This window comes from Abramis brama (assembly GCF_963993115.1).
Source record: "Abramis brama genome assembly, chromosome: 17".
In the NCBI taxonomy this organism is placed as follows: domain Eukaryota; kingdom Metazoa; phylum Chordata; class Actinopteri; order Cypriniformes; family Leuciscidae; genus Abramis; species Abramis brama.
Window position 1 is genome coordinate 13,837,077 of NC_139979.1, and position 16,791 is coordinate 13,853,867.

A 16,791-nucleotide genomic window follows, 5' to 3' on the forward strand; every position below is an offset into this window, starting at 1 on the left:
AGCTTACACACCTAATTTCACAGCAAAGGTCTTGCTGTACTAGTGATCTTACTTTAGTTCAGTGAACTATCCTAGTGAACAATTTTCTTCCTGTTGTCCATGGCAAACCAAAATGGCTCTCACCTTTTTTTTTTTTGCCAGATGATATCACCAATTTGGGAGACTGTAGGCATAATGATGTTGATTTGACTCTGCTGCCATCTTTTGGTTAAAATGAATATTATATAGATTTCCTGATTGTAAACCAGATCTGTTTTTGTTTCCCCCATTCGGCACTGTTCTAAGCTCTTTTTGTTTTTTTATGTTGCAGCTGAACTGGAGTTTGTGCAGATCGTGATCATAATCGTCGTGATGACTGTGATGGTCGTGGTGGTCGTGTGCCTGCTCAACCACTACAAGCTCACCACGTGGTCGTTCCTGAGCCGGGCAAGTCAGGCACAGAGTCAGGATCTCTCTCTGCAGCCGGTAAGACCCCCGTCCTGACAGCAGCACCTCTGCTTAAACGCTTCGAAAACCTTCCGTCAACCTTCCTCAAATATTTAGATGAGCCCTGGGCAGGAATAAACTAAAATTGTATGTATTAGGCGTGGCCTAGAAGTTCATATGGAACACATAAGCTGCCACTAATTTCCTGTCTCTTCTCTGCTGTCTAACGTTGCTTTACAGAGCATGATTGCTAAATATGAAAGGGCATGATGAGCAATTAATTACAAGAAACATGGGAATAATATGACATGTAAACAACAAAGCAGTGTGGCATGAAAACGGGAAACAGAAATGAGCAGAATATTTCAGTAAATCAACAGCAGAACTAAAAGGGCGTGAGAGTAGCACAGAGAAATCAACAGTTTTTGGAAAGCAGAAAGGGATGAGACTTCACAAAGATACTGTGAAGTGAGTTCCAGTGTCCAAGAGCAGGAAAGCTCATCAGGATAATCAAATCTAGGACAACAAGCACCATCTTATATCATATTTTAATTCAAAAACATCACAGTTCCTTGACGTATTCCAGGCTGAGAAACGAAACATCAATTTCTTATGCTGAATAGATGTATTTTTCACCTGCTGTGTCATCTCTAAACCTTATTTGGTATATATTATGCGGGTGAGCTTTTATCTTTGAAAAGAAGAAAACAGCAGGGCCTAAAAGTCTCGTGTGTGTGTGTGTGTGCGTGTGTGTTGTTTACTTCTGGAAAGGTCTTCTTTGTGTCTAATCCAAAATAACTTGCAGCAGTGCACTGAGTTGATGAGAGAGAGCTCTGCGTGCTTGTGTGTGTGTGTGTGTGTGTGTGTGTGTGTGGTGGGTGTGTGGGGGGGGTGTTGTGTTGTGTCTCATCTCACCCGAGGGATGATTTTCGGTACATTTGTACAGTTTATAACCAGACCGACTGCAGGAAATTAATCATATTGATTATTTTACTTCAAAAATTGTAATAATTTTATACCTAGAGGTTTGTGCACATGCTACAGAGTGCATGAGGTCTAAGTTGTTCCCGCAATGGGCAACTGGATGAGAATTTTCATGGAAAACCGAACGCTGCTGCATAAGGACATAGTATACATTACTGGATGCACTACATGTAATTAAAACGCGACATATTACTCCTTCAGAAAAGTGTGTTTTGGAAGAGACACAATGGCAGTGTCCCTCCGAGACTAGGGCATTTTGATTGCATTCAGCAGTTCTGTCTAGACGCCAGTCAAATAGACACGCGCAGCCCACTGCAGCACTCGGGAGAGACTGCTAAATGACTAGGACTTTTCATTTTCATTCATGAGGGAACGTAAGGGGGAGGGAAGCCAGCGAGGGAGGCAAGCAGCGATGTCTGGGAGAATGTTACTCTATGGTTTTGTTTAGGCTTTTTAATTTGAATGGATATATAGGTACTGAGCATCATTATAGTTTAACAAATGGCTTTGTTGTATTTATTAATTACATTTTTTTAAATGTCATCCATGAAATTTAAATATTGATGTAGGCACGGAGCATTATTAGAATTTGACTGAGCTCTGTATGAAATATAATTAGGGTTGTTTATTTATTTATTGAAGAATAATTATTGATTGAATTTATGTTATGTTATATTATATTACATTTTTATTTTAGTTTGTTTTTTAATGTCATCCATGCATTTTTAAATATGGGTTTGTTAAACTTGTTTTACAGTTTAACAAGCAGGTATTTGATTAAGTTTTTTATTATTATTAATATTATTTGCTTATGTATTAATTTATATTTTAATGCCGTTTAGGTTAATGATTTCGGAATATTTCTGATATGTTCATTTATGACAGTGAGTGAAATATTATTAGACATTGATTTTAAATGTTCCTTTTTAATCAACTGTCAGGTAATAATAATAATAAACAGGTAACAAAATAATATTGTTCTAGTTATTATGTATGAGTATTTTAGTGTCAATATTATTAGATTTTTATGATAGACTGCTATCTTAAATTGCAAGTAATTCAGAATATTACATCTGTATTTTTCATCCTTGTTTGTAGGAGGGTTCTTTGTGGCCATCAGATAATGGGCTGAGACAAGGAGCATCTGAGGTAAGGTGTGTGTGTGCGTGTGTGTGTGTGTGTTGCCTATACTCTAAGGAGCTTGTTTCAATGGTTGTTGTTCTCCTTGTATAAATGCCACTGCCTGTAACAAGCAGTGAAGTCTCCTCAAGTGTATGCCGTGTCATATGCCTGAGTGTGCCTGTGCTTCTCAGTGTAGGCGTATGTGAGGGAGGATAGGCTCTGAGACTGTGTCTGTGAGTGATAGTACTTAAAATATTGTGTGTGTATGTGTGTGGAGAGAATACATGCATATATATTCATTGTTTGTGTGTGGGGGGGGGGTCTCTCTCACCGGGATGCAGCCTCTCAGCAGTTCATTAATCTCTCACCCTCCTCTGGCAGCGTCTAGACGGTTGTCTGAGAGACCAGACACTCACAGTCTATCTGCGTAAATTGCCTCCCATCAGCATCCAACTCGCTAATGTAAACGTGGCCCCTGCAGTAATGAAGCTGATCTCATTGGCTAACTGACATGCAGATTTCTCTCATATGAGGATATTTTATCAGCTGCATACTAATGTCTAGACTGGGGACTGTTTAAGTTTGCGGCACTGGTGAGTTTATATGGAAATGGTAGAGTCATTTTTTATCTGTGTGGATGTGACATGAGTAGAATACCATTATTCTGAATGAACAATTTTGTCTGTTGTAAAAATGGATTTATTTGGATGTTGTTCTAGTTAATCATATAGACTCATTCTCTCTTTCTTTGTCTTTTATGTGGTATGGGGCTGGATAATATAGCTTAAAAATGTAGGCTTTTTCATTATTCTATTTATTTTGTACTTTTATAACTCAAGAGATGCTTTTCAGTTTTGCAGCTGATTGTGACCCAATACCTTTAAAAAAATTAAATAAAATTATCAGCCCTACAAAAAAATATGACCTATACAAGAGTACATTCTGTTTAGTGCTTAGTGCTTAATACACTAAAGGAGGCTGTACTGTACTAACCTACCTCGGGGGGGTACTAAATGCTGCTAGGTGGAACAAACTTTTTTGAACAAAGTAGTGCAAATTACAAAGAAACCTAGCATTGGGGATTTGTTGCTTTTTCCTGTTGTACCGAACTCGTATCGAACCGTGACCCCAAAACCGAGGTACTTACCGAACCGTGACTTCTGTGTACCGTTATACCCCTAAGTTTTGGATTACACCCAAGTGGTCAAAGATCTGGACTGGAAATTGAAAAGTTGCTGGTTCAAACCCTGCAAGGGATGATCCTTGAACTACTATTCCCATTGTGCCCTTAAACTTTGGATAATAGTATTTGCTAACGTCTAATTATTAGTTACTGATTATACGACTTTATAGCTAAGAGGGCAGATTTTCATTTTAGTTCTTGGATTCTCTCTCTTGTCCTCCGCAGGTGGTGTACGCTCCTCAGCCAAGGGACCGTTTCACCGCTCCCACTTTCATGCAGCACAACCGCTTCAGACGTTTCCAGCCTACGTACCCATACCTGCAGCACGAGATCGACCTGCCGCCCACCATCTCGCTGTCAGACGGAGAGGAGCCGCCGCCGTACCAGGGCCCCTGTACACTGCAGCTGAGAGACCCCGAACAGCAGCTCGAGCTCAACAGAGAGTCCGTACGTGCCCCGCCCAACCGGACCATCTTTGACAGCGACCTCATTGACATGCACAGTTCAGGGGGTGGCGGTGGGCCGCGACCTCCCAGTAGCAACTCTGGGATCAGCGCCACCAACTCCAGTACCCATGGACGCATGGAGGGCCCTCCGCCCGCTTATAGTCAAGTCATTGGGCAGCAGCCGGGCATCGTACTTTACCTCCACCAGCACAGCAATAACCCGCCCCTCCCTGTCACTGTGCAGACTCCACCCAGGGGCCGGACAGATTTAAACAGCCCAGAGAGCACAATAGCGCTGAGCAAAGACAAACAAAGGGAGGAGCTAGTGTGAGGGGGCGGGGCTAGCACACGATTGGCCAATCGCGATCACTCTCCACCCATAAAGGGAACAGGTTCTCCCTCTTGACACTCCCGTGCACAACAGCGCTTAATGTGTCTTCGCAAGAAAAGAAAAAAAGCAAAACCATGTGTTTTTATAAAAAATTAAGAATATGGAGCTGAGCTTACAAAAGAAAACATTTAATTTGTTTTCTGTCAGACCAGCTGCGCTAAAACTGGGGTTTATGCACTGCCTGGAGTCTCCCACCTTAATTGCTCTGTATTACTTGTGTATAGCCGACACATTTAGAGAAGGTAATTCGCACACAGGACAGGCTTTTTGTTGTTGTTATTCTCGTTGGTTTTATCGTTGTATCCCCCCTTGAACGCCCCCCCTCCTGCCCAACACACACGTTGACATACTAGCTGTGTGGATAGAAATTTCTTTTTCTTTTCTTTTTTCCATTTTTTTTTTAATTTAAAGACCGAGATCTGTGCAGCATGAACAAAACAAATGCGAAAAAGGGTGAAAATCCAAATCCTAGTGCCAAGGTTTATGCGGAAGGTGTCATGGGGCGTTGACTGTCTTAAAGACTTGTTATACATTTAAATTGAAAACCTTTTCTGAACTTTTGCACTATTGTTGAGGTTAATCAGAGAAATTTGGGAATGGGGTAGTGGGGGTGGTGATGTATGTGTTTACTGTTTGTACTGTCGTTTTCATGTAGATCCGATCATATGCTTCAGTGCGAGCTTTCTATCGAAAGGGAAGTGATCTTGTCTGTCTCAGCACAAGAAAAATCTCTGATCCAGCCTAAAATAACCTTGGTCTAAAAGAGGCACAGAATACAGAGAGTCTGCTCTACTCTCATCTATCCTCACCACTGACATGTTCAGCCGCTTTCACAGACTTCAGCTGATCTGAGATCAGTTGGCTGGTGGCACGGTTGACATTTTGCCTAAAAAGAAACTGGCTTTACAAAGAGATCCAAACAGGTTTTGACATGTTATGAGATTGTCGCTTATTCTAAAGAGGTTATCCAACCTTTTTCTCATCAACTCTTTTTTTTATCATAACCATGTATTTATTATAAAATGTATATATAGGCTAAAGTAATACAATCTTAATGTTATTTTCTTTATAGACTCTAGTGAGAAACTATAAAAATTATCTATGTATATATATATATATATATATATATATATATATATATATATATATATATATATATATATATATATATATATGTATATATATATGTATATATATATGTATATATATATGTATATATATATATATATATATATATATATATATATATATATATATATAATTTGATTATGATTTTTGTAGGATTTTCTTTCCTCATTGGAGTCTGTCAAGAAAATAGCATCTCTACAATTTTAAGGTCACCATTTCATGCCTTTTGCACTTTTGCTTTCAAGTCAAAACTGAAACCGAATGAACCTATAAAATAATCCAGCTCTCTATTGTAGTGCTTTTTTTTTTTTTTTTTTTTTTTTTTGACACTAGTCACTACCTGCTAACATTTTCCACACTTTTTGTTTGGGTTACCACCTCTTACAGCCAATACCAGAACATAGACATTCATTGGCATAATCTTCTAATCAAAATGCCAGTGCGGTCGAAGAATAATAATAATAACAGAAAAAAAAAAAAAACTTTTGCGTGTTGTATTATCTAGTCCCCAACAAGAATTAATCAGGTTTAAAAATGTGGTGAAGTCAAGGGCTAATGTGATGGGCATTTTTGAAAATACCTATTTTTACCCAGCAATCCTCTGTCCTGTTGCCTTTGCTCTCACTCTGTCACCAACCAGAGTGAACCCGACCCTGACACCAGCTCCAGCACGCACCAGTCCTGAACATCGAACTCTCTTCCTGTCCATATGTGTTCCTCTTATTTGCCACGTAGACATACAGTCAGGAAATCCAAGATCTGTACTTCTCAGAGCGGCTCTCTGCATTCAGTTCAAGCTTGGGTGTAATCGATCACAATCATTTAGGCTAGAGGATGTTGCTCTGACCAAGAAATCTGGTGCAGAGGTAGAGAAAATCTCAAAGAAACCCCAAAGACTCTTACCATTTAGTGCACACACATCCCTTTAATAAGGAGACTGAAGACTGAGGCCCTGTTTTTAGTCACCACTGAGTCTGTCAAGGACAGATGGACTTGTGAAAAGGACATGGTGATTTTTGTTTCTTTCTTTTTTTGCTGGGGATCAAGGTCAAAAAAATTCAAAAGCAACATACTCACCTTTATAAGCTACTCTATTTGTACTCAGAATGTTAAGAGTCGGCCAATCAAAATGTGTTTGAATGCTTTTATTTCATGTCTGTGTTGGTTGGTTTTATTCTTTTTTTATATATATATATATGTGGACAGAAATGATGTCTTCTGGTCACAGAGGTGGACAGTAACAAAGTACATTTACTTGAGTACTGTACTTAAGTACACTTTTTGAGTATCTGTACTTTACTTGAGTATTATTTTTTCTGGAAACTTTTTACTTTAACTTCACTACATTTGAAAGATAAATATCGTACTTTTTACTCCACTACAATTCTGTCAAGGTCCTTGAGTAGAAAGTAACATCAGTCAGGGCATGATTTTGGTTGCAGGGGTTGCATTTTGGTTGGAAATGAAAGTCGGGTTGACGTCAGAACCCTGCATCTGATTGACATCAGAACCCGACGTCAGATTGACGTTGGATATTGTTTGAAAATAAAAGTCGGGTTGACGTCAGAACCCGACTGATGTTGGTTTCTGACGTCAACCCGATTTTCATTTTCAACCACAATACAACGTCTGTCCAACGTTGGAGATTAACGTAAATCTGACATTGGATTCTGACATAAACCTGATTTTCATTTTCAACGTTGGGTTTGGTTTTCTAAATGCAAATTTTGTCACTTTTTTGGAGCACCCTTGCTTATAGATAACAGTAAGACTAACATATTCATACTAAAAGCCAAAAAACTTTAAATATTTGAGGGAACAGCCATTTGGGTGTCCGAAACCATTGTGGACGTTATTGAGTGCACTCAATCTCACATTCAATCCCACTACTGGAACTGTGTTCTAGAAATAAATTTGATATTGATATGAGGGTAGGTATGCAGGCATAGATTCAGAGGCATACGGTAGCCTACTTACATACAACAATGCAACAAAACAATGCATTGACATTTACTTTTTACTTTTGATACTTAAGTACTTTTAAAATCGAGTACTTCTGTACTTTTACTTAAGTAAAAATAGGTCTTTACAACTTTTACTTGTAACGGAGTAATATTTGACCAGTAGTATCTATACTTTCACTCAAGTAAGTTGTGTACTTCGTCCACCTCTGCTTCTGGACCCATGTGCTTTAATCAGACTTAACACATCAGCACTCTCCTCTTCTATATTTAGATTTCTTGGACCACATCAAACTGGACTAGATTTGGAATTCTAGAATCTGAATACCTGGGCTAGATTTGGAATTTTAGAATCCTAGCGGTTACATCCCTTAAGTCTGGTGCACACTCTACGATTTTGGCCACGATTTGGCCGTCTGAGACAAATTTTGAAGTCCTTGATCGTTAGTTTGACATGTTCACTGACAGCCAATTAATGACCATTGCAAAAAAAAAATGTGCAAATTTTACCTCAGACAAAATTCTGCCATTGTCAGAAGATTTGACTCACAGTCCTCCAGTGTGACTTCTACGACGGCCATCAAATTGTCTTTGTTTTTCCAAGACAAGCCACGACCAAAATCTACGCGTGGAACGCGTGCGTCGCTTGTCATCCGGGCGAGCTTTCTTGTGTGCGTCCGTTTTTAACGCGTCTTGACTGCCGTACAGTCTGACATCAATGACAACTGAGATCTTACAGTGTTACATGGCTTACAGCAAGGATTATGTTCGCAACAATCATAAGGACTATTTGTAAATCATACAGTGTGCACCCGGCTTTAGCAAAAATGTTGGAATCGCCACACTTGGAGGAAGTTCACCCAGCTTTTTTGCTTTATAGCAAATAAACAAATCACAGATATGACACAAAACGATGTCTGTTTAATAGCTGAACATTGTGGTTCCATTACAGTTTTTTTTATTAATGACATATTGTTTTCCATATCAGATTGAGGGAAAATTATGGAATCATCAACAAAAACACACAATTAGTACTTTGTTGCTTCTTTTTTGGACGATTGGTGATTTTTTGTTGTTGTTTTTTTTGTTTTGTTTTTTGGCATGGACTAATTCTCCATTAAAATAGTCCCAACTTCTTTTCATTCCGATTGAGATCTGGAGATCTGGCCATGGCATTGAGTTGATATGTCTTTCCTGAAGAAAACTTTAACAAATATGCATTGGTATGTTTCAGAAATGGAAATTACAAGGTGATTCTATATTTGTTTCCTCTATTTGGAAAACTGGAGAAACAAAATGCTATTAATTAAAATTATTTTATTTGTTTGAGATATGTTTCACATAAGTCAGAATGTTCAGCTAAACAAAAAAAAATTAATTTGCGATGAAGTAAAAAAATATATTGGTAAAAAAAAAACTGGTCAAAGTATAAAAACTTTTGAATAGGCTAGATTTTAGAATTCTAGAATCCTTTTAGCTTCTAGATTTCTAGCCAATTTAAATGTAATAATCCCAGAATTTGCTAATTATTATTCTAGAATCCCAGAAAGTCCCATAGGAATGGCTAAATTCCAACAGCTATGCTCAGTATAGAACTGTAGAGTTGTTTGAATGGTGTATATATGCTCTTGTCTTTCAAGCACATGCTTTAAAAGCTCACAACATTGCAGAGTCTGAGGGAGATGTTTCTCTCAGCTCACCTGGGAAAATTAACCAAGGCTACAAAGAGCAAAGCGAGAGCACAATGTCACTGCATTCAGAACGGTATGCTATTTTAGAGCCCTTTCCCTGTTACCTGTCCCTCTATTCTTTTCACTGGCTGTCTTCAACCATTTCATTAGTCAGTTTGCTGCTGCTGCTGCTATGCTGCTTCTCATCTGCTGCACTTTTTTTGTTTTGCCTGTCTGTCTGTCCATCATCCATCCTTGCACCATCCTGGTAGATACTTCCCTTTGTCCTCCACAATTTGTTTCCATCTCAAAGGAAGAGCTTTGTGCCGTTTTCTACTGTCCAAGGAGTTTGCATGTTACTCACAAGCTGAATCGGTGCCTATCGATCGTGTTGTTTTTGAGCGACGTAGGAACCCACTTGCACTCTAAAAGTTCCCACCTTAGCTGTGCCTCACTTCCAATGGTGCTTTCTTCTTCTGTGTAATGTTTTTTTTTCTTCTTCTTCTTTTATTTGTAAGGTGCTGTAAATAAAGTTAGTCTGTATGCACATATCCTACCCAATGGGTAGAAACCACAGAAAAAAGACATTGTTAATAATGTAACAATTTATAGTTGATATAAAGATTTTAACATGATGGCAATGGATTTGTAAATGCCTCCAGTTCAAATGTGCTTTTTTTTTTTTTTTTTTTTTTGCCGAACAAGGAAATTCATTATCAGAAAGATGCTTAATGAAAATACTAAACTACAGAGCATTTCATAGATTTTTATTGAGTAACATCTTGCTACAGAAAGAATGAAAATGCTGCTCTGGTTTTGAATGTTTCTTTAAACACTGCCCCAACCACAAAAGGCACACTTACACACATGCAAAAAGATTTATTTGACTAGGTTTCTAATCAGAAAACCATTCTAACCTAGTTAAACTAAGTCATAAATTGGGATCCAGTGAATGGAAACTAGTTAGCAGTGCCAGACTCCCGCTTACAGACGCAAACTCTGAGGGATTGTGATATGACAGTCTTGCTTAAAACAACAGTGTTCATTTTAAGCCCAACATGTACATGATTTTTCATGCCACCCTGTGTTGTGCTTCCTGTATTTGCAAGTTTAATAATGAACCAAATGAGAGATGTAGTTTTAACATTCTTATTTTTGTTATATACTGTATTTCAGACATTCTTGTGTATGTAGTGTATAGGAGCAAAAAAAAAAAAAAAAAAAAAAGATTTTAAATTGCAAATATTTATGTGCTGGTGCTCCACTGTACAGTAGCTTGTATTCGCATGTCAATAGTTATATACCTGAAGATAATGTACATAGCGATGCCATTTTGACTACAAGCACCTGACTAACAGCAGTTGTGACTTTTTGAGCAATGTACCAAGATGCTTTTGAAGCTTTTCTTTCTTGCACAAGCACAGAGAACTAACAATAACTGAAATGAGTTAGACTTGTTTTACTCTGATGCTTATCGAGTGTCTGATAACAGACATTCATAAATAAAAAGCAGCACAATATCAGACCTTTTATACTCTATGAACTCCCCACCCCCGCTCATGATGCTTCGTATGTTCATGTGCGTGGACATTTTATAAACATGCACATAGATATTTATTTTACTTACATCATTGTGTTGTAATTAATAGGTTTTAAGCATAAGGTCTGTTTTTGTAATGCTTTTTTATTTTCAGAATAAGTAATCAAAACATGTTGCTCTAATCACTGTTATAGTCGAACTTTTATGCTTGTACTTCTGCTGTTGTCCAACTGCAGTTAAACTAATAAACTAAAAGTACCAGTTGCTGACGTGTCTGATACTTGTAGGGGTTTTTTTATTGAAATAATATCCTGAACATGTTGTCATATCATCAATTTTATTACTCTCTCAATGAACATTGAGGTGATTTGAGTTTAGATTAAAAAAAAAGTTTCATTCAAGTAATATTTTATGATAAAAGTAAACATTTTTAAATGTCAAAAGAGGGTTAACAATTGTCTTTTTTAGCAATCCAGATACTCCGTAAGCACAGAGTGCAATTCAAGACATTGTACAGTCTAGATTACTATGTAGGCAATATGCACAAAAACTCAAATACAAACATGATAAATCAATGAAAATCATTAAATATAGATCCTGATATTAATTATCACTGAAATATGATACTAATAATACTGAAATATTGAAATATTTTCAATAGTCTTACATTAAAACAATTGAACTAAAATAAACTCACACAAACACTCTTAATATGATTTTTGGCTTAATTCGGTAATATAATTCTAGTATTACTGCTAGTATTACTTCAAGTTTGTTTCTCTCCAAAGCACTCGACTTGTAAATTCAAGTGCATGGAAACCATTTGACATGATAATAGTTCTTGTGTGCGAACATTCAATACCTTAAAGGTATAGTTCACCAAAAAATTAAAAATTCTGTCATCATTTACTCACCCTCATGTTGTCCCAAACAATTTTTGTCAATACAATGAAAGTCAGTGGGTTCAAGTGTTGTTTTGAACTCCACTGAGTTTTCCTATATGGACATAAGCATTTTTCAAAAAAATCTTCTTTTGTGTTCCGCAGAATAAAGTCAGCCATATTTGGTTGAACTGTGCCTTTAAGTAAACACCAAACACTTGTGACATTGTAATTATTGATCATGTGAAACATTCCTCAATACACTTCGTTTTTAGAAATGATTCTCTTCCCTTGGCAGCTTGATTCGACCACAGTATGCCATGCGGCCTAGTCGGCTTTCTTACGGAAAGACATTTTGTCTTTCGTCTCCTGCAGTTTCTCCGAAAATTTGTCTTTCGTCTCAGAGATGCGCCCTTTAGTCCCCTCCATTCGTTCTGAGAGCAGTTCTTTGGTTTCCTCCATCTTCTCTGAAAACCTCTCTTTCGTCTCCTCCATTTTTTCAGTCAGTAGTTCCCTGGTCTCCTCCATTTTGTCTTGCAGATACCCTTTAACAGGCGGAGGGGTGGAGAGGTATCCGTGTTTGCGGAGGTACTGCACAGACAGGGACGTTCCGCCCAGTGTAACTGTGTATCGGGCAGGAGTAGCGAGCTGTGACCAGATAGACAAAGCAATAAAATAACATTAACAAATAATCATTTGTCATTGACAAATAATCTTAGATTTTGTTTATATACCTTATACATGGCATAGGCTGTGAGTGCATAGCCACCCTGGGAATCTCTCAAAATTCCCACCATCCAATCCGGTAAACCGATGAACTCCAGAAACGGGACCAGATTCACCCCTCTGCAGAGAACACAGAACATTAACATGTCACTCATTTATCTTTACAAGAGAGATTGTTTGCTTTTGTAACCTTGATTGTCCAGATGACGCTGTTAAAGCTTGTCTGTCCTGCTGAAGCTCAGACAGACTTTATCTGGTAACACTCAAAATCCCTGCCAGCCTCACCTTAAAGTCTGTGCGCATAGTCTGTTATGTTTTCATCTTTAAAGCAACAGCACCTCAATTCATGTAGTTTACTGAATTCAAAACTCTTATAGCCCATCAAGTACCACAAGACAACAAATCAACACACATAATGAGCTCAGTTACATATACAGTATAAATGCATCATATTCATAAAGCTACATTAATTGTAGTGAAGCACATTATATCGATACCGTATTGGTTATTAGCTTTTTCTAAATAATTTCTAAATTCATTTTAATTGTATATTCTTATCTACATTTAGATTACCTTTGCTGTCAACTGACATTCATTTTAATTTAACTTTTTAAAAACACTAATAATTAAATAACAAATGTAAATGTAATAATTTAACTAATCTAAAAATGAATATCCATTTTTCATACTGTACTTTATAATATCGTGATGCCTATATTCAGCGGCAGTATTTAAAATGATTTTAGTTTTTAGATTCATTTTCATTTATTTAGACAAAATGGTGTATTATTTTAATATTGACAATTTAGTGTTATCAGTCATTGCATGAAAATACTTATCAGCAAAATTTTATCTTTGTAAAACACCAAGATGAAAACCAAAAATAAAATTAAAAAAATAGAAATCTTAAATCCTTTCATTTTGTAATCAATGCCAAAATAAAGCACATTCAGAAAAAGAACTGAAGTAAAGACAGAGCATCTGAAAATAGAACTGTGGCGCTTGTCATCTTGTTAGTTTTTACTAATGGTGTGTTTCTGTCCAGATGGTCACTTACTTCATTGCAGCATAATAGAAGCTCCCAAACCACACTGTGGACGTGACGACGTGCACAGGCACCATGACTTTACCATACTGTTTAAATGTCTTTTTAAATCTCTGGAAGAGCCCAATAGATTTGTCCTGCAGAGGGTCGACATCAATCTTACTCTGAAGGCCAGACCCCGTGTCACCTTTAAAAAGACCCTCGGTCCCAGCTAGACTTTGTGGAGGGTTTAATGGCGTTTCTTCCTCTGTGGACGTTTTGGGGCCTTCCTTCGTCCTGATGACATTAGTGCAACTGAAGCAGCGTGAGGTCCGGATGGTCACAAGAAGCTCTCGCGCAGCCCAGGTGTGACCCAGGTACGCCGGGCGCAGCAGGACCGCACGCCGCAGTGCGACTGGAGCCCACATCCGCTGCATCACCTCCCCCACATACAGAGCGCCACCTACAGGTCCTGGACAGGCTAAAGAGGTTAGTGTCAAACAGCAATTACACACAAACTATTAACATCTGGCTAATGATCTACAGTAGCACTTGAATATAATATTATTAAATAATAATTATATTTTATGTATGGGTCGGCCTGGATAATGACACTAAATACAGCTAACTAGTGCCAGGGATACATGGGAGTTTCTTCAATAAAAAAATAAAAATAAACAGCCTGAATTCTAGCTACTAGGTATGAAGGACTAAAAATGACAGAACGAAAAATAAATAAATAAATAAAAGTAGAAATAAATAAGTAAATGCAGAAATAATAGTGAAAATAAATACATTTTGGTAATATAAATGGCTATTTCTGTATTTTTACATGTATTTATTTATTTATTTATGCATTTCTATATGTATTTATTTATGTATTTATACATTTATTTATATTTTTATATATTTATTTATTTATATATTTATATATGTATTTATTTATACATTTATTTATTCCTACATTTATTTATTTCTGTATTTCCACATTTCTACATTTATTTATTTCTGTATTTCCACATTTCTACATTTATTTATTTCTGTATTTCCACATTTCTACATTTATTTTTCCCTGCGCATGTATGCTAATTGACCAATGGCTAAGCCACGCCCCCAAACGCGATGAGCCAATCACAGTACGCATAGCTAACCCGGACATTCTCTGCTTGCTTGTCCATTGCAAGGCATTGCGGTTATCAGTTTTCATTCGTTTTTATGTTTTTTCTTGTCATGTGTGTGTGATTTTGGTTGGGTGACAGTTGTAGTTTACAGTTTGACAAAAGCACAATGTTGTGTTTTACACAAATATAAGTAGGCTAAACACTTTGCAGTTTTAATTATGTCCTGTATGAACAAAATGGAGTATGTTTTTATGTTTCCACTGTTCGATCGCGCCCGCTCTCTGACACACACACAAACAAACACAAACACACACAAACACATTCCAGCAATGCAATCTTGACATCGCAGCCTGTTCATTATTCTGCGCTCACACCAAACGCGAATAGAGCGTCAAATTCGCGCGTATCCGCGTCTAGTTCGACGCTTGAACATTTTGAATCCAAAGCGAATAGGACGCGCGTATAAAGCGAGCGTTTGAAGCGAAATAGCACCAAACTATAACGTTTACACTGTGAACTGTAAATCTTTGTTCTGGAGCTGAAGCTTATCGACCTTCTCAACAATAAAATTATTAATATAACCCTCCAATGCATATTAAGGCCCTTTTGGTGACATCGAGATGATATATAATCTTTCTGTCTCCAAAAAATCATCAATTGCCTCCTGTGAAATGTCTCCTACTGTGACAGCTGCCAAAGCGCCTGTTACCGAATGTTGACTGTTTCCGAGTGAGTTGAGGGGGCGTGGCTTAGCCATTGGTCAATTAGCATACATGCGCAGGGAAAAATAAATGTAGAAATGTGGAAATACAGAAATAAATAAATGTGGAAATACAGAAATAAATAAATGTAGAAATGTGGAAAAACAGAAATAAATAAATGTAGGAATAAATAAATGTATAAATAAATACATATATAAATATATAAATAAATAAATATATAAATACATAAAAATATAAATAAATGTATAAATACATAAATAAATACATATAGAAATGCATAAATAAATAAATAAATACATGTAAAAATACAGAAATAGCCATTTATATTACCAAAATGTATTTATTTTCACTATTATTTCTGCATTTATTTATTTCTACTTTTATTTATTTATTTATTTATTTTTCGTTCTGTCATTTTTAGTCCTTCATACTAGGTGTGGTTACTTTGAAGAAGATAAAAACATTATGTAATATGACATAATGAATAACAAGTACTATGCTGATGTAATGCAAGTTAAAATGTCATTGGAAGTTTTAAACTTAACTATCTCTATGTAATCATAAGTAATGATTAAAAAGCCACACAGGCTGAGCATGATGAACACATGCTATTGGTCTGAGGTTTGGGTCATGGCTCTCTGTCAACCACCAGACTGATCAGGTTAAAGACAAAGTACTGTAATTCCAAAGATTAACGAGGTTAGTTTTAACCAGTCAGCTCAACTTGACTAATTATCGGCTTATAATTGTTGCAGTAGTGAGAATATTCCCTTAAAACTTCCTTCAGTGTTTTATATGTAGGCCCACAAGGCTTTTAACACAACTGTAACATGTTTCCTACCTTCTAAGTAAAAGACCAAGCATCTTAGCCGATAAACAATAGTTGTGCTTTGTTTAGTTTCATAACTTTATATGAATACAGATATTTACTCATTCACAGAAGTGTCAACACATTTAATCCACTAAAGGTTTAGGGTTCATTTCCTGACATGTTGTTTTTATGAAGTAACATCAGTTTGCCCAGAACTACAAGCATGATCACTCTGTGTTAGTCTTCTACATATGACATTTGGGGGTTGTTTTGGAGGACAGATAGACGTTTGCAGAAGTAAAAACACTAACTTAGAGCTTCTCAAGTCAACAGGGCCCTGATCTTAACTTCAACACACTGCTTTGCCACTCTTACAGGGTCAAACACACAGCTAGAACAGCTCAAACAAAACTAAATATATCAGCTGGAAGAAATAGTTATAGAAACAGAGTGGCAACTTACATTCACCTCTTGAAGGTCTGTTGTGAGTTTATGGAGAGTCCGCGCAGAGCTCCATTCCTCTACAGACTTATGTCATGTACTCGCACGTTCTCCAGGCATATCCACATGGAGCTGCTGCGCGCGGCATCATGGGAAATGTAGTCATTTGAGGCTAAGCACATGATCGCTCTGCTTAAGTTAGCCTTGAACTTGA

The 16,791-nt window shown here is 37.1% G+C and overlaps 2 protein-coding genes across 5 annotated transcripts in view; one reads left to right on the forward strand and one right to left on the reverse strand.

The window, feature by feature from the left end:
- ldlrad4b (low density lipoprotein receptor class A domain containing 4b) overlaps positions 1-5,615 on the forward strand; it is a 51,310-nt gene extending 45,695 nt beyond the window's left edge. For all 3 annotated transcript variants that reach the window (XM_084088143.1, XM_084088144.1, XM_084088145.1), the window contains 3 exons: positions 311-465; positions 2,509-2,559; positions 3,941-5,615. In XM_084088143.1, coding sequence (XP_083944269.1) covers positions 311-465; positions 2,509-2,559; positions 3,941-4,492 — 758 coding nt within the window. In that variant the 3' untranslated portion in view covers positions 4,493-5,615. The remainder of the gene's footprint in view (positions 1-310; positions 466-2,508; positions 2,560-3,940) is intronic.
- Positions 5,616-11,171: 5,556 nt separating this feature from the next.
- fam210ab (family with sequence similarity 210 member Ab) lies at positions 11,172-16,721 on the reverse strand. 2 transcript variants are annotated; one of them, XM_084088411.1, is made up of 4 exons: positions 16,599-16,721; positions 13,516-13,954; positions 12,467-12,578; positions 11,172-12,380 (listed from the first exon to the last, which is right to left on the reverse strand). In XM_084088411.1, the coding sequence occupies exons 2-4, from the start codon at positions 13,917-13,919 to the stop codon at positions 12,060-12,062; spliced, it is 837 nt and encodes a 278-aa protein (XP_083944537.1). In that variant the 5' UTR covers positions 13,920-13,954; positions 16,599-16,721; the 3' UTR covers positions 11,172-12,059. The 2 variants fall into 2 exon arrangements, with proteins under 2 accessions (XP_083944537.1, XP_083944538.1); XM_084088412.1 differs by having other exon boundaries at positions 13,516-13,963; positions 16,599-16,715.
- Positions 16,722-16,791: the final 70 nt, after the last annotated feature.

Excerpts from the sequence above, each read along its gene's own strand:
- fam210ab (XM_084088411.1), bottom strand. The coding sequence starts at position 13,919 with ATGCAGCGGATGTGGGCTCCAGTCGCACTGCGGCGTGCGGTCCTGCTG. Across the intron at positions 12,579-13,515 it reads TTCTATTATGCTGCAATGAA|AGGGGTGAATCTGGTCCCGT; the intron begins GTAAGTGACCAT and ends TGTTCTCTGCAG. Across the intron at positions 12,381-12,466 it reads CAGCCTATGCCATGTATAAG|CTCGCTACTCCTGCCCGATA; the intron begins GTATATAAACAA and ends ATCTGGTCACAG.